This window comes from Agelaius tricolor, unplaced genomic scaffold (assembly GCF_023055355.1).
Source record: "Agelaius tricolor isolate 1412-34295 unplaced genomic scaffold, bAgeTri1.0.p SCAF_8, whole genome shotgun sequence".
Classification (NCBI taxonomy): domain Eukaryota; kingdom Metazoa; phylum Chordata; class Aves; order Passeriformes; family Icteridae; genus Agelaius; species Agelaius tricolor.
This window is the reverse complement of record NW_027269268.1, coordinates 20,281,985-20,303,915: the sequence shown is the minus strand read 5'-3', so window position 1 is coordinate 20,303,915 and position 21,931 is coordinate 20,281,985. Positions and strand designations below refer to the sequence as shown.

Below are 21,931 nucleotides of genomic sequence, written 5' to 3'. Positions count from 1 at the left end.
TCTGCCAGCCATGATTCATGGAATGATTTTTTTGAGCTGAGTAATCTGTGGTTTTTCTTTTTTCCTCTTCCCTCTCCCTTATTTTTATCCTGAACTAAAGCACTATTCATTTCAGCTAAAGGGAGGAGAAGCTTCCAAAGCATTAATACAAAACATTAAATACACTGTGTTTTGAGTGGAGGAATTGTAACAAATGTTAAACTTGCAGTAATTTTACTTGGTCTTAGGCAGTCTAGTTCAGTGTGGGAAAACAGTTTTAGAACAGAATCACCTTTTGGTTTTGCTAGTCATATGGTTTCACAGTTCTCTTAAGACTTCTGTACTAGTATTGCTAAAGAACATCCAACTTCTGTGCTGATATTATGCCTCCTTTCTCACAGATCGCTCAGAAAGAAATAAACCAGACTGCCGCTCTTCAGGGTAAGAACTGTATTTCTCTATTTATTCTTCCCTTCTCTTTCTTTTTTTTACCCTAATTTCTTCCTTTTATTGGGTGAACTAGGAAATTGGCCAGAAATATAAAAATGTCATTCTTCTATTTCTCTGTTTTGGTAACAGTAATGTAAAATAAGTTTTGTGTTAAACAAAATAAGTTTGTGTTAAAAATAATTGTTTTATATTCTTTATGGGCAAAGTTCTTTTTTCAAGAAATTAATAGGACTTGCTAGATTGTAATTGTACACACTGAAACTCCAAATGCTTGTTTATGTATCATGCACAGGGTTGTTTGGTAAAACTGTGGTTTAAAACAAGAAGCCCCTCATGACTTACTACTTTGAACTCTTTGCTTCTATAGCTAGGAAAGTAATTCTTGGTTCAAAAATAGCAACACTTTATTATTTATTCCATTGACTCTGATCCCATCATACCCAAGGTTTCACAAGAAATAAACAAAAGTGTTTTAAACAGAGCCCATACACACATACACCAACACGTTGTGTTTATTTAGTTTCCATCAGGATTTGTCATGAACTTCTAGGCTATTGATTTGCAAGGCCATATTTTCCATTAAGCTTCTGAATATTCTGTAGTTCTTCTTATCCTCTGATTTTTAAATAATCTCTTTCTCTATTGCCTCATTTTCAAACTGTCTTTCAGTTCTCCACTGGGGAATAGGATTTTGTCCATGTCATGTGGCAGATAGTGGAATTTTAATGAACCAAAGTGATAGAGCAGACCAGCGAACACTGGCTCTCCCATTCCTTTGTGAAAAGTCTTTCCAAAAAATTCCCCTGGTGTCCAGGCTTTTGACATGACCTGACCTTTTCATTTGATTTTTACAGTCTACATTTTTTCCTTTTTGGTACAGTTTTACAGTACAGTGGGCTAGGATTTATAGCTGAAAGAACAGTGTAGCGTTTTCTTACAGCACACTTGATGTGTTGTATCTATTGTGTGATGTGATGGGAGAGGATTTTCCCTTCCCTCCCCCATCTGCCTCAGCACTGTAGCTGATTCCAGCAGCGTGTTTAAGTTGCAGGGGGGTATTGCCTTTGTCTTAGAATACTTTTATCTGCTTAAAGGCTCAATCACTGCATGTGCTGATTTCCTTTAATACTTAAAAATACTGAACTTTTTTCTTTTATTTTCTAAAAAATTTGTGGTTACAGTCTAAATGTTAGAACTTTCATTAGATCATGTCATATTACAATAATGTCAAACAAATCGAAACCATTGTAAAAAAGAAAACTTACTTTATCAAAATGTTTAGTTTAAGGTTGAAATAGCTTCAATCTCTTCCTCTTTCTTCTCCCTAGTTGTTCTCACCAGTATCTTTTTGCTCTGGAGTGTGTTTTATAAGTTTGATTTTGGACCAAAAGCAAAGTAAAACTTCAAATTTTTTTCCATGGAATTGGAAGGTCAAATGTAGACCATTTTTTTTTTTTGGCAATAAAACACTGCCCTAAGTTGCCTGGACTACAGTCTCCAAATTCTCATGTGGAAAGCACAGAGTAATTAAGAGTATAATGTAGATTGGTCATAATGTTGAGAGAAATGCAGCTTTCAGTAGTCTTTCATTCCTGTAAGTAGTGCATGTGCTTTCTGACCATATCTATGTATCTTCTACCCCCTTCTTAGTCTCACTGGCCATTGTGTCATGGGCTGTGAGGAAGACAAGCCACCATTTGAAGGGTGGTGTTGTTTTGTGCATGTCTCATTACTGTTTCTAGACTGGAACAGGAGCAGCCTGCCTTACTTAAATGATGTACTCTGCTAATTGATATTGCTGCACTCAGTGGTTCATCTCTCATTATAATTAGAAGCACTGTTCTGTGGTGACAGATTGCTGGGTGAGATTCTTATCCCAAGTCTGGCCATGTCATGCCCTGGAAAAGAGCTGCAGTTGCATCAAGGCCAGAGCCCCTTGATAGAAGACCTGAGGGAAAGCTAAATTATGAAGTATGCACAGCTAAAACTGAAGTGTAAAGCACTCTTCTCTTGTAACATAGGCAGCATTTCCAAGCTGTTTGAATGTTACTGGGGACAGTTTTATTCCATTTTATGATGACCTACCTCAGTTTGGACACTGTCCTCTCTGGGAGCAGTTCATGACAACGGAAGAAGAAAATACAATGGTTCAGAGGCATCTTGGCTACTTATTCCTTAAACTGCATGTTTAGGGATGCATAGCTTAAACACACAAGATACTACCCCTCTCATGGTCTCAAGTGGAACAGAAATGACACTGCATGTCCTGAACTCAAGGTCTGGAAACAAGAGTTTCTGCACTAGAATTACTATGAAGTATTGGACGTGGACATGGGTAGATCAGCTGACAAGATGAAGGAATAAGCAGTGAGCCTTGAGAAAGGTAGATAACCTAAGTTGAAATAGCAGACATAGATGTTTCCAAGAGAGATTCAGAGAAGTAGTTTATTGTTTCATACAAAACTCTGACAAGATCTTGCCCAGAAGTCTGTCAAGTCTAAGTATAAATGTGGAACACTGGGATAAGAAGAGACCAAAAGAAGGCCCAGATATCCACCACCAACTCTTCCTCATGTATTGTAACGTTAGGTTGTGGTCTGGAACATGATCATCATAACAAAAAGGTCACATAACAATATTTCTTGTGATTTCAAGGTACTAAAGCTTGCCCTTTCCAATCTCCTGTTCTTACATATGTCTCTGCCTATGTATTTCTAGATGTATTTCAAGCTTGTGCTTGAGTCTTTGTAGTATTAGGGATGAAGAGTTTATATACAGTGAGACAGGATCAGTTTTAAAACATACCTTTGGACATAATTCACTTGCAATGAAAGACATTAAAAAAACTGTTCTAGGTAGAACAGTATATAAATGGTCATTAATATAGTACTTTATACATTTAATATAGTACTTTATTATAGGGTGATGCCATTTAGAAGAATTTTTACAGCAGTATCAGGAACTCTGACAAATATTCTGATTTGGTATTAGCCTGTCAAATGTTTAGCATGGGAGAAATGCTACAGAAAGAGAGAGCATTCTGAGAGCGATACAGGGATCTAGCATGGCATGGGGAAGAAACCTGGAGAGTGGATAAACTGAAGACCACAGATAATGATTGAAAGGGAGGGAAATAGCTAACCTTTACAAAACGTGCATTATTACATTATCTTCTGCCTCTTTTGGTGATTATCAACCATCTGGCACTCAGGAGAGTTTAGGTAAGGCAAGGAGTAGCAGAACAGGGCCTGTGTATCTATTTCATGTACTGCTCTGCACTGATTTTTTGTTAAATATAGCACGTTAGTAAGATCAAAACAAATGTTCACTCAATCCAGATAATACCTATTGCTATGTTAATTTTAATCAAGAGACATTTAGTTTCATGACCTAATAGCCACCCTTCAATTGTTACATTTCAGACAGTATGAAAATATATCTCTACTGGTAACAGTGGTCTGTAATTATAATTCTTGATTTTACTGTCAGGTCATGCTTGTACTGTTATCTCTGATAGCTTCAGGTCATGCACTGCTGTAACACAAGTCAATTAGGTCAAAAGAAGTAGGTCTTTATTCCTCTAAATGTTTTCAAACTGAAAATATGATAGCAATAGAAAAGAAGATTTCAGGCATCTACATATTTGCAGTTAATCCCTGAAGGTAAGTAAAGCTTGTAGAAGGAACTGGATTTTTTTTTCTTCTTTTGGTTAAGGATTATTGATCAAAAAATCCTGAAACACAGTCCTATAATTTGGTATAATTCTTTGTAGTTTCCTTGACCTTGGAGATGAGCAGATGAAGGTAGCTAACAGCTGCAGCAATTTATTGAGAGATTTAGTAGGGTATCAATCACTTGACTTCAAGTCAGAAATATCAGTTTCTACTGTGAAAAATGGGAAGGGGGATAAAAAGAATTAGTTCATTTCTAGAAACAGATCCTAGGTTTTACTGCATATAGTCTGCCTGGTGACTGTAATATGTTTAAGTTCTTTTACAGCTGGTTGCCTTCATTTGATTGCAGTAAATTGAGCTTTTTTTTAATTTAAAATGCATCAAGTCAACAATACAAATAGACAAAAGTCATCTTTTGTTCCTTTATAAACAAGCACTTGTAGTGGCTGATCAAAGGGGCTACTGATCCCTTAAGTGAAGCTCTGGTAAATCAAGTGATCATTTTTATGAATGGTATTTTGTATCTGACTTTGGTTTTAATTGTTTGGGGGTTTTTTTAGCAGAATTCCATTAATGAAAGCTTCTCTGCATTTCTATTTCCTCTGCTACATAATGTTGATTTTAATCTCTGTGTTTAAGAGATACTGCAGTAACAGTCAGACTATCCCTTAAGAATGTGTTTTCCCAGATCATCTGTGAAACCTGAAAAGACACTCTTTAATGAAGATCTTAAGTGTTTAACAGAGCATGAAGGAAATCCTAAGGCACTGGCTTGAGAATGTGGTGGAACTGTCCCCTCTTTATAATTAAAATGAGGTGGTTTTGCAAATCAGTATGCTTTTGAGGTCTTGAGAAAACAGTAACAGGTTTTTCTATGTTGTAACCATTACAGTCAGTCATTTAATAGTTTCACCAGATCATAGAATATCCTGAGTTGGAAATTACCCACAAGGGTCATTGAAATCTAACTCCTGGCCCTGGACAGAACCATCCCCAAGAGTAACACCCTGTGCCTGAGAGCATTGTCCAAATGCTTCTTGAACTCTGTCAGGCTGGTGCTGTGACCATTTTCCTGGGGAGCTGTTCCAATGCCCAAACATCCTCTGGGTGAAGAACCTTTTCCTAATATCCAACCTAAACCTCCCCTAACCATAGATTCAGGCCATTCCCTCAGGTCCTGTCACTGGTCACCACAGAGAAGAGATCAGTGTCTGCTTCTGCTCTTCCTGTCAGCAGGAAGTCGTGACTGCAATGAGGTCTCCCCTCAGTCTCCTCTGCTCCAGGCTGAACAGCCCCAGTGACCTCAGCCACCCCTCACACAGCTTCCCCTCAAGCCCTTTGCCATCCTTGTTGCCCTCTGGACACTCTCTAAAGGCTCAGTGTCTTTCTGATCTTGTGTCACCCAGAGCTGCCCCCAGCACTGGAGCTGAGGCTGCCCCAGCTCAGAGCAGAGCAGGACAATCCCTCCCTCGCCTGGCTGTGCCTGCTGCCCCCCAGGACAGGGCTGGCCCTCCTGGCTGCCAGGGCTCAGTGACTCCCATTCAATGCCATGGACCAGGACCCCCAGCTCCCTTTCTGCAGTGCTGCTCCAGCCTCTCGTTCCCCAGTCTGTATGTACATTCAGTATGTACCCTATCTGAGGTATAGAATCTGGCATTTGTCTTCGTTAAACTTTATATTGTTGGTGAATGCTCTGTCTTAGTCAAAGGGGCAGTGTGGAGAGACTTCTGCTGCTTCTGTACTGAGAATCACTGAATGGAGGGAAGGTCATGCAGGTCATTTAATCAAGCATGGTGCTCATAGTGGGAAGATGCTGATGTTAGGTCAGACCCATGATGTTTTTTTATAGCCAAGATTTGAAAATCTCCCAGGAACGAGAGATTGAGCCTACTTACTTTCAGCCCACTCTGAGGCTGCTTGTCTGTCATTTACCAACTTTATTTCCAAACGATTGTGCTGTGGGAAACACTACCAAAAGGAACAGTCTAAAATCTGGACTACTTCATATCCAGGAGGACCGAATTCATTCACAAAAACATCCTGTAGTACAGTTTTTCATCACTGTTGTTTAAAACCCTTGTGTTGTCTACTAGCAATGTGTGAACAGCCTTGTCAGTGCTTCTGTTTTACACAGGAAAATTTCAGGCTTTTGCCCATCCAGCCAGTGTAACAGACTGTAATACACATCTGAAGTTTGAGACTTTGAACCTTGCTGGCACTCCATCTGAATGGGAAGGGTAATGTGTGGAAGAAAGAATGAATGTTGGGGGATGTTTTACAGTGATACTCTTATTCATTATATTTAGCTTTTGCAATTTTTAAGGCTAGAGACTATCAAGTTACTCTTGCTCTAAGCATGCTTTTAGGCTGTGAAAATAGAAATGTCCTGCTTTTGTACCCTCCCAGTAGGTCAGAAGTCAGGGTAGTTCTAAAAAGTATCTAGTCTCCTTTCCAAATCCTTGGGGTGCAGTTTCACAATTGCCCTGAGCTGAGCTAAGCCTGTGTTGCTCCAAGAAGGAAAGGTCTCATTCTCTCCTTTGGGCTGCTGTCAGTGCTCATGTGGTTAGTTGGATCACAAGGCTGGTCTCCAGGGAAAAAAATAGCTGTGTCTCCAATTCACAGATGAAGCAGGTTCAGCATAGGGGGGCAGAGTGATTTCTTGCAAGTTCCACAATCGGTCAATAGCAGAACTGGAAACAGGGGCTCTGAGTTATGACTTTTCTTGTTATCTTAAAAGTAGGCTCATGTGACTCCTTTATTTTCAGTCTAAGAGATAAATTTTGGATTTACTCACTCACTCAGTGCAATCCCACAGGTTAAATATAGATTTAAACTGGTGCAGTTTGAGATTGGAATCTACTTATGTGTCTTTCTTTTGTTTATCTCATGTTTCTCATCAGCACGTGTTTTCACCTTGGAGCTGTTGCTTCTGGAAGTAGAATAAGCTGGAGCAATTTTGTGCAGCTTGTTTTTTTGGTAGCTTCTTTGCCACAATAAATCATTATACTTAATTTTTAATTCGCAATGTTAATTTTTACTCTGCTCAGTTTATACTTATCTGTAAATGAGGAAAAAAAAAATCACAGGTAGAGCTGAGGAATAAATGGCAGATGGGTTCAGCGTAGTTTTTGGCAGTTAGGGATCAGAAGAGTATCTAGAGCCTGTTCCTGGGGGTGTTTGTTTTAATGTTGGCCATTTGTCACTGTTGTGTTGGGGATTTTTGCCTATTCATCTCACAGATAGCAGTAAAGAGTTATTGTGAAGGGTGTATCCTAGCCAGCCTCCTAGATCCTAAACAGAGAAGAGAGATTTGTTTTAATAAAAAGAGTGCTCTATTCCTGGTTTCTGCAAAGGGAATTCTGGAAGACTGTTTGCTCTGGTGCCCTGAACAACTCTTTCCGTTGTCTGGGCTGCTCTCCAGTGCTTATTCTAATTCATAATGGAAAATAACGCTGCAAATGAGATGGTTGTTGAAAGAATAAAGAGAAAAAGGCTCACCCTCTGTCTTCGCTGAAAGAATTTCACTGCTTCTTTGGGCATCTTGTGTACATGAGCAAGTTTCACCATCCCATCATCTTTCAGAATAGACTTCTATAGAAAGTACTGAGGACCATCCAGACACATGGCCACACTCCTTGTGCATTAGGAGAATTATCTGGGGCATGAACAACCAGGATAGACATTAGTTCTAAGAAAGGTGGTTTCAGGAAGGACACAATTGCACATTTTTTAAGCCAAGTTAATCAGTCATGGTTATAATTTTCCTTCTTTATAATTTTGTTTCTCTCCAAGACATTTCAATGATGAACAGCAGATGAAGTTTGTGGTAGCTGGGAAGGAGGGCTGGGAGAGAATTCTTTCCAAAGGTATTTATAATGTTCTCAAAGAAAACAGAAAAGGAGGAGGAGCTGCTAAGAGAAGCCTGTAGGATATGTGTCAGGGCTGAGGAGGCAGACTCAGCAGGTTGTAGACTTGGAACGCAGAAATATTAATCGTGAGGTTGTCTCTGAAAGAATTTCATGTTGATATTTTAAGAGTGTTGGAGCTTTTGTTTATTTCCCTAAGGATTTATGTAGGTTTCTGTCTAGGCTCAGTATCTACATTTTCTTTTGCCTCTGGAATTTGAGTGGGAGAGCTCTGTTTGCAGTTATATTGTATTCGTTTCTATGGCTTCTTACTCTGATGTGCACAAAAGAGAAGAGATTGTTATTTCATTCTTTTTTATTTTGTTCTCTTAATGTACCACTCACCTACTTTGTAATTTCATTGTAAGTTATTTCTTTGGTGTCTTTGTTCTTTATTCTAGTATAGGGAATCAGTTACCTCAAGTACCAGCGTCTGATTTGGCAGGTTGAACATTGAAATGATTGATCAAGTACTCTTTTAAAGCCTGTAACAGTTGCATTCTTACTACATCATGGGGGCAAAGTATTCCTAGTGAGGCCTGTCACATTGATAATTTCTTCCTCTTAAATGTATTTTAGTATAATGTACGGTATTATGTGCAGTTTGCACAGTTGTACTTTTGACTCCGATTCTGTCGTTTGTGAGAGATTGCATTTCTGATTTTTCTATAAAATTTCTCTGTTCAAAAATGGTATTTTGCTCAGTGCAAGCATCACCATTTGAATTTAAGCCATGTTTGCATACTGCATTTGTCCTAGTTTTGGCCATCTGTGACAAATCACAGGCTCGACTGAGCTAGTATTAGTCCCTAGTATAGACAAGGATGAACTGCTTTTTCATCTGTTCCAGCTGCTTCAGCTTCAAGAAGAGAACTAAGATCCAGTGATACAAAACGTCGTGTTGCCTGTTCCCTTGGAGGCTTACAACTAAGGCAGGTCACCAGCAGGTCTCTCATGCCCCAGGGAGGTCCCCTGCTACTGAGGACTAAAGTTAGACCATGCAACCCTAAATATGGAAAAGATTCATAGAAGTATGGTCTTTATAAGTATGCATAGCTGCATCTTAATCTTGGGAGCATTGTTGTTACAAGAGGCTTGTCATCTGACTACAGTGGACACTGCCTTCTCCTGAGGCTTGAGGCAAAGGTTGACTTCTAATTAAAGAGGAGGTCCAAATCTAATCAGGGTGTTCCAACCACAAGCAGTAATTACTGTATTAAATCTCTCTTTTGATCTATAGCATAATAATCTGGTTGAAGCAAAAGAAGTACCTCAGCGATATCACGTTTTTATTAAGCAATACTTTTGCTTGGAATAAATGCTTAGTAAAAAGAAACAGCTTTGGTTTTACTATTATAATTCTTCTATTTCATGTCATTGGACTTCTGCTTCTCCATCCCCTCACACACCAGTATCCAGAAAGAAGGTTGGAGAAGTGAGAGGACTAGAGGAAATGGCCTTAAACTGAGACACAGGAGATTGAGATTAGACATTATTAAAAAAAATAAATCACTGTTATAGTAGTCAGGCATTGGAGTAGATTGCCCAGGGAGGTAGTGGAGTCACCATCCTTGGAGGTGGTCAAGAGACATCTGGATCTGGTGCTGGATGATACAACTTAGTGGTTTAGTGGTTCAGGGGTTACAGTGGTAGTGCCTGGTTGACAGTTGAACTTGATGATCTTAAAGGTCCCTTCCAACCTTGATGATTTTATGATTCCATGAATACAGTATAGTTCAAACAATCCTGATATCATTTTGTGATTGCACCAGGTCAGGAAGTTTCACAGTTTCTTTGGACAACTGTTTTTAAAACCACTGTGTTGTTTTATTGCCTTTTTTCCATGGCCCCTTCTAAAATAATAGGTCCATGAATAGCTAAAAGCATGTAGTGCTCCTCACAGGTGAAGGTAGGAGGAAAGAGAAGAATATAATGGAACAAGTACATTAATGACAGCTGCAGGAGAGGCCTTCTCACCACACCTTACTGGTGTATAGGACAAAAGATTATTTGCTTTACTAGTCAATCTATCTTCTTCCTTCTGCGGTTGTTGACAAGGAAATGAGTTCTGTTAAATGAACTTTTTACAGTGTGAACTGACTAGAAATGCTTTCTGTTAGTAACACGATTTATATTTTTCACCAAAGATGGACCTGAAATGACAACACAGTTCTGTGGTGCAACTTGAAGCCATTTTTTCTTGTTCTTTTCCTTGTTATTTGGCAGAAGAGACAGACCCTCACCTTGATATAACCTATTTTCATGTGGTTTTAGGGAGCAATAACGTTTCGCATGAGCCTCTTTTCTCCAGGATAAACACCCCCAACTCCCTCAGCTGCTTGTCACAAGATTTGTGCTCCAGGAGAGCACAAATCTCCAACTGCCCTTCACCAGTTTTGTTGCCCTTCTTTGGACACTCCCAGCACCTCAGTGTCCATCTTGTAGTGAGGAGCCCAAAACTAAATACAGAATTCAAGGTATGGCCTCACTAGGGCCAAGTACATAGCAGCAATCACTGTGTTGGTCCTGCTGGCCACACTGTTTCTGAGACAGGCCTGGAGGGCCACCTGGGTGTATGCTGGCTCATGAACAAAGACTATCAACCAGCATCCCCAGGTCCTTTTCCACCAGGCAGTTTTCCAGCCATTCTTCCCTCGGCCTGTAGCAATGCCTGGGGTTGTTGTGACCCAGGGGAAGGACCCTGCTCAAGGAGGGTAATGCTAGAGCACATTGCAGCGATTGTGTCCAGATGGTTCTTCAGAATCTCCAGTGAGAGAGAATCCAGAACCTCTCTGGGCAATTTGGCACAGTCACCTGCGCAGTAAAAAAGTTCTTTCCCATGTTTGGTGGAACTTCCTGTGCATCAGTTTCTGTCCCTTCCCTCTTGTCCTGTTTCTTGGCACCACTGAGCAGAGCCTGGCTCCATCCTTTTGTCACCCTCCCTGCAGATACCGAGACATTGATGAGGTCCCCTCTCAGTTTTCTCAAGGCTGAACAGGCTCAACTCTCTTAGCCTGTTATTTTAAGGGAGATGCTCCAGTCTCATCATCATCTTTGTTGCCCTCCTCTGAACCTGCTCCAGGAGCTCCATCTCTCCTGTGGTGAGGAGCCCAGAACTGGACACAGCACTCCAGATGTGCCTCACCAGAGCTGAGCAGAGGGGCAGGATCACCCCCCTTGCTCTGATGGTATTGCTCTCTGAGAGAAGTGGTACTTTGTATTTATTAGCCAACAGTAGGTTTTCATTAGGGTTTTTTTGAATTCATTCACACTTTTAGCACCTACAGTGTGTTGTGGCAAGCAGTGCCAAAGCTTAACCTCACATTGCATGTTGAAAAGTCTCTTTGGCTCTTTTGAGCTGGATGTCTGCTAGTTTTTTATAATGCATTCTATGTTCTGTAGAGCAAGAGACTGAACTGTCATTCCCTACAGCTTTGCTGCTTCTTGAGAAAGTTAAAATGGTGTTGTTTTGCTTTTAAATAGATCATGTCAATCAATTAGGTAGTCTTAAGGAAAAGGTTACTATTACTTTTGGAGGCCCAGAGGCATTTTAGCAATAGGCAAGAAGGTTGACTGATACAAGAAAAAGGATGGGAATGATTTACTGCCTTTGGAATTAAGGACATCACTAAGAGTGGAGATTAGAGAAATTGCCTGCTTATGTTATCTGAATTCAGGGCCTTTAAGTTGAAATGGAGATTGAAAAAAAGTAATGCTTATTTTCTACACCTGTCCCTGTAAAAATTATGGATCAAGGGTTCGAGGTCAGAGATGAAGAGGTAGTTATAAAAGAAAGGTAACCCCACTGGTCCCTGGTTTTTCTGGGGTTTTTTTAGTTGCTGGGGTAAGCTAATACTTGTGGCTCTTTTTAATTTCCTCTGCCTAATTCACCTGGTGACATGTGGCACATTGATTGAAATGCATGGAGGAGCATGTGATAGAGCTATGTGTTTGGGGGGTACTTACAGGTGAGGGAAGGGCATTGATATCTGTGGCTGTGAAATGTTGGGGGAGGTATTTCTTATGGCTGTTGCTCTGACAAGGGCCGGTTCAATCTGTTCTACAAGGTGTTTGTTTTTGAAGCTAAATTTAGTTGGGTGGCAAAAAATGATAGTGATTATTTCTTCCAAGTTGTAATCATCCATTAGAGACTGCAGTATTTACTGTCTTGCCATATAATTTGAGGTCCATGATGTTGTAAGACAGCCAGGATATATGATTGAGGGTGGAGGGAGTTCCTTTTGTCATGTAGTATGTTTGCATGGTGACTTGCTGAAAGATGAGATCTCTGGAGAAATGTCCCCGGAGGTTAAAAGCCTTCTCTCAGTTGCTGAGGTAGGTTTTGTTCTTACAGCAAATTCAGTGTTGTTCCCACCTATCAGGATTTTGCAGTGGGATAAATGCAGGTTTTGTAGGCATCAGAATGATTTAAAAAATTTACTTGGCTCTGTGGATCGATGCTTCTCTTTCACTCTTGGAAAATAATTTGAGTATGTGTAAACTTGAATGCTTTTCCCCAGCCTGGGCTAGTGAAGGTGTTAACTTTTACTATACACTATACCTTACCAACCTCCTTGTAGAATCAAAATTAAAATACTTAAAAAATAATCTTTGATGCATATGTTTTTGGAGTTGACCTTAAACTCAGAGTTGCTGGATCACTGTGAATGTATAAAAAGGACTGAAGTTTAAGGTCATGTTTAAACTCAAAGGTAAACATTCCATTCCTACAGATATGTGAATGTATGGTTTGTTGTTGTGTAGTGCAAATTTCTGGTGAATAATTTTCTGTATTTTGTGACCAAAAGCTTTATGAATATCTGTGTCATAGAAGAAAAGGAAGCATTTCAAGAAGGGCAGGCAAAGTGTTCAGGAAAACATGCCATTTCTCTGACTGAGCTGCATGCAGGGTACCTTCTCAAAAGACAGGTCCAATGAAGGGTGTGGTTATGAGATTTTATTTGACGATTGCTGTGCACTGTGCATTCTGTAAGGCTCACTGTTACAAGTTCATGGATCTCACTGTACACTGTAGGGTGTAACTGGGTGAGTCAGCAGTATATTGCAACAAGATGTGATCATGCATGAAAATTGTTTTACTTTTGTGAGATTTTAATGTAAGAGGGTTGAAAATTAGTGTTTCTGCTGCTTGTTAAATTATTTGTTTATAAGAACAAATGGCCTATTTGAAACCAGTATGTTTCTTTATATGGATGACTTTGTAGTATTCTTAAACACATCTTTTGGCTGTTGGTTCACATTTATGTTGTACAAGGGGTTTTGGTTTCTTTGTTTCTCATTTTTAAGCACTCAGTTAAAGCCTTACTTTGGTACATATGTTTTAATATTTCTGTCATGTAGGCTGTCCTTCACAACAAATGCCTTTACTGCCAACACACATCTATAATTAAAACAATGAGGAAATTCCCTTAGTTTCCTCACTCAGCTAAAGGTTAAACTCCAGCAAATTTCATGCTGCTTGTTTGACTCAACTAGCCTATAAGGAAGTTGAATTAGGCTGAAGGAGCACAGAAATCCTATGGCATGGGACTTGTCAAAGAACTTGGCATTGGCAATTGTTGTACTTGGAAATTCTCAAAGGCGTTCAACTGATTTTTTGGTAGTGAGGTCACACCAGTGCTGAACTCTTCTCATAATCCCAGTTCTGTGGGTTAGGTTGAACTTTACATTTTAGATCCCAAACATCTGTCTTTTGTATTGCAGTGCTGGAATCATGCTGCTGATGTTTGACTAGGCAAGACCTAGACACTATTTCAATGCTGAGTGTAGAACCTATTTAGTAGTGTTTCTGGGAAGTGAAACTCAATGATTCACCTGTTGGAGGCCTCAGTTGCCTCAGGATTCCCCAGGAACTCCTTCCTTATTGCTCTAGTTTCTTCTCAAAGGATGCACAGCAATTGAAGCAAGTGGGTATATCTTTTACAGATTTTTACACAGGAAACAAACATACGTAGGCAAAATCAGCCTGTACCTTGTTGCTTTGGTCTGATTACTGCTGTGATGTCTTTGAAGTCTGTATACTTGCAAGCACCTGAGCTTTCTCCACTGGATTCCTCACCTCCAGTATATGCATCATCTGGGTCTTGCTGAGTTCTTGTCCTTGCAGTCAACATCCTTTTGTTCTTGCTTGTTCTTCTCTGGAGCAATGTTCTTTTGTGTTTCTATTCTGAAGCTTCTCTGTTTTCAAAAGTCCAGCTGAAATATACCCATCTTTTAATTTCTTTGGGTGATTTCCCCACCCATTCCCTATTGTTTCTATTGTTTTCTCTTTGCTGATCTGCAGATAAGTGATTTAGTAGGGATTTAAGATACTCACTGCTATAAAAGTAGTGTTACCTATTTTGTTACAGTCATTATTAATGTTTCTAGGCAGATGAGAACATTGACATACCACTTTTTCCCTTTACGGTACTTTAAAGATAATCTTACCACTATACTCGTATGTTCTATGAAACATAGAAACTATTTGAAGAAAATCTAATATTCATGCTTTATAACAGTTAAAGCCCTGTAAAGACATCTTGAATCCTGTGGATCCAGATTTACTGGTTTTCTTTATGCCTTTGTCCTGCTCATCCTTCATGATTAAACCAGGTTTTATTCATCTGTGATGTCAATTACAAAGGTTCTGGAGCTCATTTAGCCACCAGGTTATATTTGATGTACAGAGATGTATGAAGCAAGCAGAATGTCCCATCAGTGGCTAGAGAAGGCTTTGATTTACTGACTGAAATGCAACTGCAAATAGTTGAATCAAAAAACCATTCTTCAGAAATAGGCTTTGTTTTGTACTCTTGAACTGTAAAAGTAGGGCACTGTCATCCTTCCCCATGTGCAAATGCAGAAGCTCTGTAGACTTTAATGGTAAAATATTTCCATCAGCAGAAGCTGCACTTTACATCTAAATTGTTCTGTTTGAAAGCGCTGGTTCTTCCCTTCTGTTTTTTAACTGTTACTTTCCCAAATATCCTGTTCCTATCACTATAACAATTCAGTGATACTTCAATTTACATTTACAGTGCTACATTGCTATTATGCTATTATTAAAATTATAGGTGTTTTCTACTCCTAGAATTATTTACTACCAAGATTAAATTGCCATTAATCGTAAATACTATTTACTGATTTTAATCAAAACATACTAGCTGGTTTATCATAACAGTGAGTGTGATATGTTGATAGATGGCATAGTGGGGAGCCTTTTTAGCTGTTACAGGAGGGCCAAAGTCTTCTTGTAGCATACATTTTATTGGGAGCTGAAATCAGTCAATATGCAGTGAAGACTGAGAATTACTTGAATCATGCTCTAGGCATTTATTTGCCTTTCTGGAATGGCTGTGTTTATACAATCATCTTGGGGTTAGGGACTGTTCAGCTCAGATTGTTGACTGAAAGAAGATGCTGTAGGAAATCTGTCTAGAATGTCTGTAGCTCACAGTCAGGAAAGAGTTCAGGGTGCACACAAACCAAATGACTCAGATTCACAAAAAATTTGGGAGGTGTTTCAGCTTCAGGGTCTAAGCTGGACATTATTAAATGTGGAAGCCGTTGTAACCTCATGACTTGTAGGCTGCTGTGAGAATTGAAGTGTGAAATGTTATCATCTGCTGCCATGATTTGCTTTGACTTCCTGCCTGTGTTCTGCCTTAAAATTGAAGGTTTCATTGCTAAAACACGATCCCAAAGTATGACAGTGACAAGCACATGAATATGTAATAAGTAGTTGAAGAAACAGCTAGAGAGCAATTCCTGAAAGGATTTCCCTATGCTGATCAATGTGAGCTGTTTTAATTAGCTGAGCAGCTGGATTTTAGCTGCTGCTTAACTACATCCTCACTTGTCCAGACAGTGGGAAGTCGCGGTTGTGGCATTCATTAAGTGATGCAGAAGCAGACATCCTCAGCATATTGATGAGGATTGAATTGTTGCTGGACTTAATTACTGGTTCAGGATTTCTTGCTTTTGAGGCTGAACCCAAGAGAGAAGTGAAGTTGTGTGGGGGTAAGTCTTAATTTCTAGATGACCTATCTGTACTATTGAGCATGTGATTTCTTAGGTGACTAGATCTTTTCTAGCCTCCTGTACCTGCAGGGCCAGGACAATACCTCATGATCTAGCAGAGAAGATGCAAGTGTTCATTTTACAGAAAGGCTGCAGGGACAGGCTGCTGCCAACTGTGTTTGTTCTGGTGCTTGTCTGATCTAGTCAGCCAATATGGATGATCAGCACTAACACAAAAAAAAAATATTAAGAGTCAGCTGATAATGAAGGATGAGAAGAGCAGCTGACATGAGGTATAGCCAACATTTGGTGATTTACTGTCAGATTAGTGGCAGAGTCATGGACTTAAGGTTTGTTTTGTCAGTGGAGGCTGAGCTGCTTACCCCAAGGACTGCTGCTGGTCTCCCTGTCCACTCCCATCACTTCTCCGGTGCTACCCTGATGCTCATGTGGCTCTGCAGCCAGCTGGAGCAGTTGGCCTGTCTGGCTGAAAATTAATCAGGATATTTGGGATGGGATTCTTTGTTGTTAACAAAACCATGTGGCTGATCCAGCAGACTTGTGACCATGCCAGCACCAACACAAGAGAGTTGGTGGAAATGGTGAGCATGGGGAAGGCAGGAGTACTGGCTGTGCACTGTCTGCTTCTCTGACACTGATGGGGAAAGTGCACCTGGACTCCATGTGCCATGTCAGCTAATTTACACTCTCAGCTAGAGGACTGGGGCTCCTCAGCAATGGAGGCATTGAAGCAGCTGACCACTGTGGCTGCATTTTCAGTGTAAATTGACTTCCACAGGATTAATACAATTCTGTCTACTGCACCCACATCATGAATTTGGGATAGCTGTGAGTCTTCTGTTATAGCTTTAAGAGCTTTTTGGTAGAACTAGTAAGTCTGTCTTTGGCCTGCAGGTGGTGGTAAATCTGATCTTTTTGCACAAACTCTAATTTAACTATTAAGTTACTACCATCTTTATGTAATTCAGTCTGCAGTGAAATAATTTAGGTGAAATTTAAAACATTTAAAACTTATCTTCTAATAAGTTTTTAGAATGTTGTACTGTAGTACTCTGGCTGTTATAAAGATGGCATGATTTCTAAAGTAACTGAGAGGAATATATGATGCTTTTTGTTAAACTAGTGTTTTGCCTTACAGTAATTTCAGCATGAGCTATTTTAAAATTCTTGGCTCACATTCCAAGAAGTCACAAGACATTAAAAATAGCAACATTTTAATTCTTTTTACCCTGTGTGTGAGTATAAAGCAGGGTCAATAACCATCACAATTAGACATATGTTTAACTTTTACACGGGTATGTGAACCTAAGGACTGATACTTTATGTAAAGCTTCATATAACTTGACATAAAGGATAAATTTTGAGATGTTGGAATAAATGCTTGAGAATATTAATTTTTTAGAACAAGTGATCATTTTTCATTATTTTTGTTGGCTTTTTTCCCCCTTTAGGCTTTTCTAATATGTCTAGGCTTTTCTGTATGTCTAGAATGATGTATGAAAAAAGTGCAATCAGTTTTCCTGTAGAATATTCATTGTTATGTCAGTTGAGATAAATAAAATAAAGGTCCTGGTTCTGATAAAGGGAGCAGGCAATGTGAAGGGCCACTCAATTCCTGCTGAGAATCCCATGCAAGCCAATAGGAGGGTGTGGAAGCAGATGACAAAGAGATGCTGGGACAGGTTAGTAGCTTGGGATGTCTTTTGTATCCCAAGCAGTGTCACAACCTGTGGAGCAGAAGGCTGTAGATAGCCGGGGGAGATGGCTATGGGTAGGCTCAGAGGCAGGAAGGGGACAGTCAGAAGCCAGTCCTGCCTGTGATTTCCAGAGGCAAGTGAAATCCATCAATCCTCTGCCTGTTTGTACTCAACAACCAAGCTGCCTCACTGTCAGCCAGCTTGTGGGAATGTGCCCATGAGGTGCCCTCCACTGGACTGCAGACTCTGGTACTCCTGAACCAGCTAAAGGACCAGGTGGGTGAAAACATGGCCCAGAACCTCCAGGCTTCCTGGCTTAGGTGGCTGTCGTGCTCTGGGCAGACACAGCTCCCTGCCTGCTCCCTTGGAGATGGCTGTGTGATTTGAGCTTTATCCCACTTAAACAGCACCTCCCTTTCCCTGCTCTGTGGAGACTGCTGAGGTGAGCGATGCTCACACAGACGCTGTGTTGGGTCAGGAGTTACCCTGCAGGAGCAGCCTTCTGAGAAACCTGGTAGCTATACTGAAATTGTGTTTGAAGAGAGACAGTGCTCAGTCAAGGAAGTGTTGAAGCACAGCCCCAGATGAGGGAGAAACCATGGTTTGTGCACAGTAATTGCACTTACTCCACTGAACAGTTTACAGCTCTTTGCCCAGTCTACCTTGTGGCAATTTTATTTTCCTAATGCACAGATGTGAAATATACTTTTGAAGCATTTTCCTCAAGTATTTATATTTAGAAAACCTGTCCCTGAAACCCAGAGTAGAGCCTGCCAGAAAGAGTGAGAAGGTGTTTAACAACTTGAAACACACCACTCCAGGTTCTTTATCTTTCAGAAATGGTGACCCATAGGACCCTTTTCATATTGCTGCCGACTTGAAGTACCCAACTGCTTTCAGCATAGCAGGCACAGCAACTTACAGATCCCCTCTGAACTTACTGAGTGGGTTTTTCTGGGTGCAATGTGAGTTTTGAGGAGCTGGCAGGGGAAGTTTATCAAAGCTATTGCCTTAGCTGGAAATGAAACCACGTTTGTGATTTAAATTAACAGTTAACAAGGTCTAAGATAAGTGTGCAGACGTCAGAGGAGTTGCTCTGGTTGTTCAGTACTTCCTGCTAGAAGATGGGGGGGCGTGGGTTGGATGGCTAGTTTGCATCTTTACTTATTCCATATTAGATATAACTCTGGTGTTGTTCCTGATGTTTATGTGATTCTTTAATACTTTGGAACTTCCTGCTCTCTGCACGGTTTTCTTCCAGCAATGTGAATTTGAACTTCGCTTGTGTACATTGCAGGGTGGCACAGGAGCTGCTGTCTCCCATCCCCACAGCTAGTTACTGTCACACTGTCCCCTCAGGACTTCTCATGTAGTTGTGGGGGGAGTCACATTTTGGATGGATTAATATTTCCTTGCCATGTGCATTTATGAGGATTTTTTTTTTTTTGCCTTCTGGTTCATTGCTGTGCCTTATAAACAGGAGGAGGAGGTGGGAAAGAGGCAAGAGCCATGCAGCACAGTAATTGCTGCAGCTCCTACCTCATCAAATAGGAGAATGAAATTCGATTTGGTTATGTTAATTATTTGGATGGCTTGAGAGAAAACATGTCATTAACCGTGGGGCAGAGGAGGTTATTAGTAACCTTATCACTTCTCTCTTTGCAACACAGAATAAGAGACCAGGAATTGCTTCCTATTGAGCAGGGATGGGTAGGCTCAGCATAAGGTATGGGTAAAATCACCAGCTGCCCCAAGAACAGCATCTTATTTAAATTACTGGGGTTTAGTATATAAGGAAGTTATGAAGTTTGCAATTCCTTTACAGGGCTCCGTGGGGAAAAAAAATAATGTGTCTACTGTCATTTCCATGTTTTTAAAGGGTTTAAATAATTGTAAGCTAGATGTTACTCAAACTCTCCTGGGGGTAGGAAATGTAGTGCTTTGCCAAAAGGTTGTTGATGAGTGACTTCTTAATGGAAAGTGGAAAAGAAAAACTGTCTTCTAATAGCTTGTTTTGTCTGTGAGCTCATAAATTTTCTTATACAACCATGTTATACTGGGTTCTAAATTAGAGACAGTTGTATATTTGGGCTGCGTTGCTGCCCTTTGTATATCCATTCTTCAACATCAGTAGGTTGGTTTCATGAGAAGTTTTACTTCTTTGTTCTTTGCATTTTGATTTTAAAAATGTTTTCTATGTATCCTTTTGGTCCTCAAGCTGTATGGAAAGCTTGACATTGTGTCTACGTGACGACTCCTATGATTTCCAGCCAAAAGTACTTGCTTTCATATAAAAGTGTTTATCAGATTTTGACGCAAATTGCAATGCGTTAAAGGGCTTTTGCCAGTGGAAGAAAGAACTTGTTCCTTTTTGTTCTCACTCATACTTGAATGTGCATACTTCATAGATTTCCTAATTTCTGCCTATGAAACTTAGGTAAATCCTGAATTCTTAGTTTAGAAAGTTACTGCTGCTCCAGGAGATTTTAGATTTATGTTACCAGACTTCAGTCTCCTTCCTGTCTGATAATAAATATGATCAAAACCCTAAAGATTGTAGTTATTCAGAAAAATGAAAGCAAAATTTAAGCTTCAAAAATGAACATCCAAAAGAAAGAGACTTGAGATACAAGGAGCTAAGAAAAGAGTCCAGGGTACAGCTGTGAGGAACACACAACTAAAAGTGTTTCTTAAAGATAAGGCTGTATTTTGATGGCACACTTTGAAGAAAAACTAGAACCCTTTTCTGCTAAAAATGCACAGTGAAATGACTGATAGAAATGTTTTCTAAAGCAGCTTTGCGAGCAGTGTGGATTGGGGCCAAGCCACATTTGAACTGTTTCTGAAACCAGACAAATAGGCATTGTTTATCCTAGACTAGCCAGACTGTTTCAGAAAACAGTTCAGTCAGAGCAACATTCATTTCTAGTCTTAATTAGTTTCCAGAATGACTGTAGAGGGAGGACGTTTTTTATCCACATCCTTTTTGACTGTCTCTCTTCTTCTCTCCTCCAAATCCCCCCACTCTTCATCGCACTGGAGTAATTGCAGCCATCCCGTGCATGTGGAGCTAAACTGAGCAGAGTTGGTGTGCTGCACGAGAGCAGACTCAAAATGCTAATGCACTCCCTGTACTAACATTCTTGCTCAGAATGGTGAAGTCTGGTGCTGGAATGTTTCTGGAAAAGGCTTGATTAGTATACCTTTGTTTTGTTGTTAAGATATTGTATTAATTTAAACCAGATACAGTCTATTTATTTTCAGCCTTTAAAAAGTCCATTGAGCTTCTCACCAATAAATATTCTTTATCTCTTGCGTTTAAAAGAGAAAAAAGAGAAAAAACCCTTCTCTTCTGAACTGATTGGTTGGTTGGTTTGTTTGTGTTGATTTAATTCCTCTGTAGCTTAGCACATAGTGGAAGAATTTTAATACCGTGTTCTTCAAATTGCAGCATTTCTGAAAGTGATAATCCCAAATTAGATTTGATTTTTACCTGCAAAAATAGAAGGGACTGCTGTATCTCTTAAATAGAACATTCAGAAGAGAGGCATCAGAAACCCTAGTCTTACTAAGAAAACAGATGAGTTGGCAAAAGGAAACATTTTTCTGTCCCTGCGTATCAACAAATATTTGGTCGTGTTGTCTTCCTAACCCCACCCACCAAGTTATTACTGAAAAATGTTATCTCAACTAGAAGGGAAGACAAGTTGTTAAGTAATTGTTAAAAATATTTAGCAAAGGGTTGTGGGTTTTTACTTCACTGTGTAAGTTTTATTTATTTATGATAATATAAGTCATTCAATACTTGCAATCTGTAAATATGCACGCCCACATGAGACAGAATGTGAACTTCAAGACAGAATTGAGAGACATAATGGATTTAATAATTGGCTTTCTATCTTTGCAGAGTTTTGAAGCCAAACTGTAACCTGGTTTTCATTAAAAGGGGTTGGGTATGGTTGTATAGTCCAGGAGTTTTGGACAAATTTCTGTAAGATAACAGCGCAGGGGAAAAAACAGGCTTGGAAAACCCTTTACAATATATGGGGAATTTTTGTGTGATGTTACTTAATTGTTTTCTCTTTGAGACATTAACCATGTTTTAATAATTCTTTTTTCTTCAATAAGCCAAGGACCCTTGTCATCCATAAGAGCGGCAATCAAGAGATGTAAGTTTACTTTT

At 39.8% G+C, this 21,931-nt stretch overlaps 1 protein-coding gene across 3 annotated transcripts in view; it reads left to right on the top strand.

Moving 5' to 3' along the window:
* The window catches only part of SH3D19 (SH3 domain containing 19), an 82,231-nt gene that overhangs the window by 18,058 nt on the left and 42,242 nt on the right, over positions 1-21,931 (top strand). For all 3 annotated transcript variants that reach the window (XM_071431869.1, XM_071431870.1, XM_071431871.1), the window contains exons 2-3: positions 381-420; positions 21,877-21,917. In XM_071431869.1, coding sequence (XP_071287970.1) covers positions 381-420; positions 21,877-21,917 — 81 coding nt within the window. The remainder of the gene's footprint in view (positions 1-380; positions 421-21,876; positions 21,918-21,931) is intronic.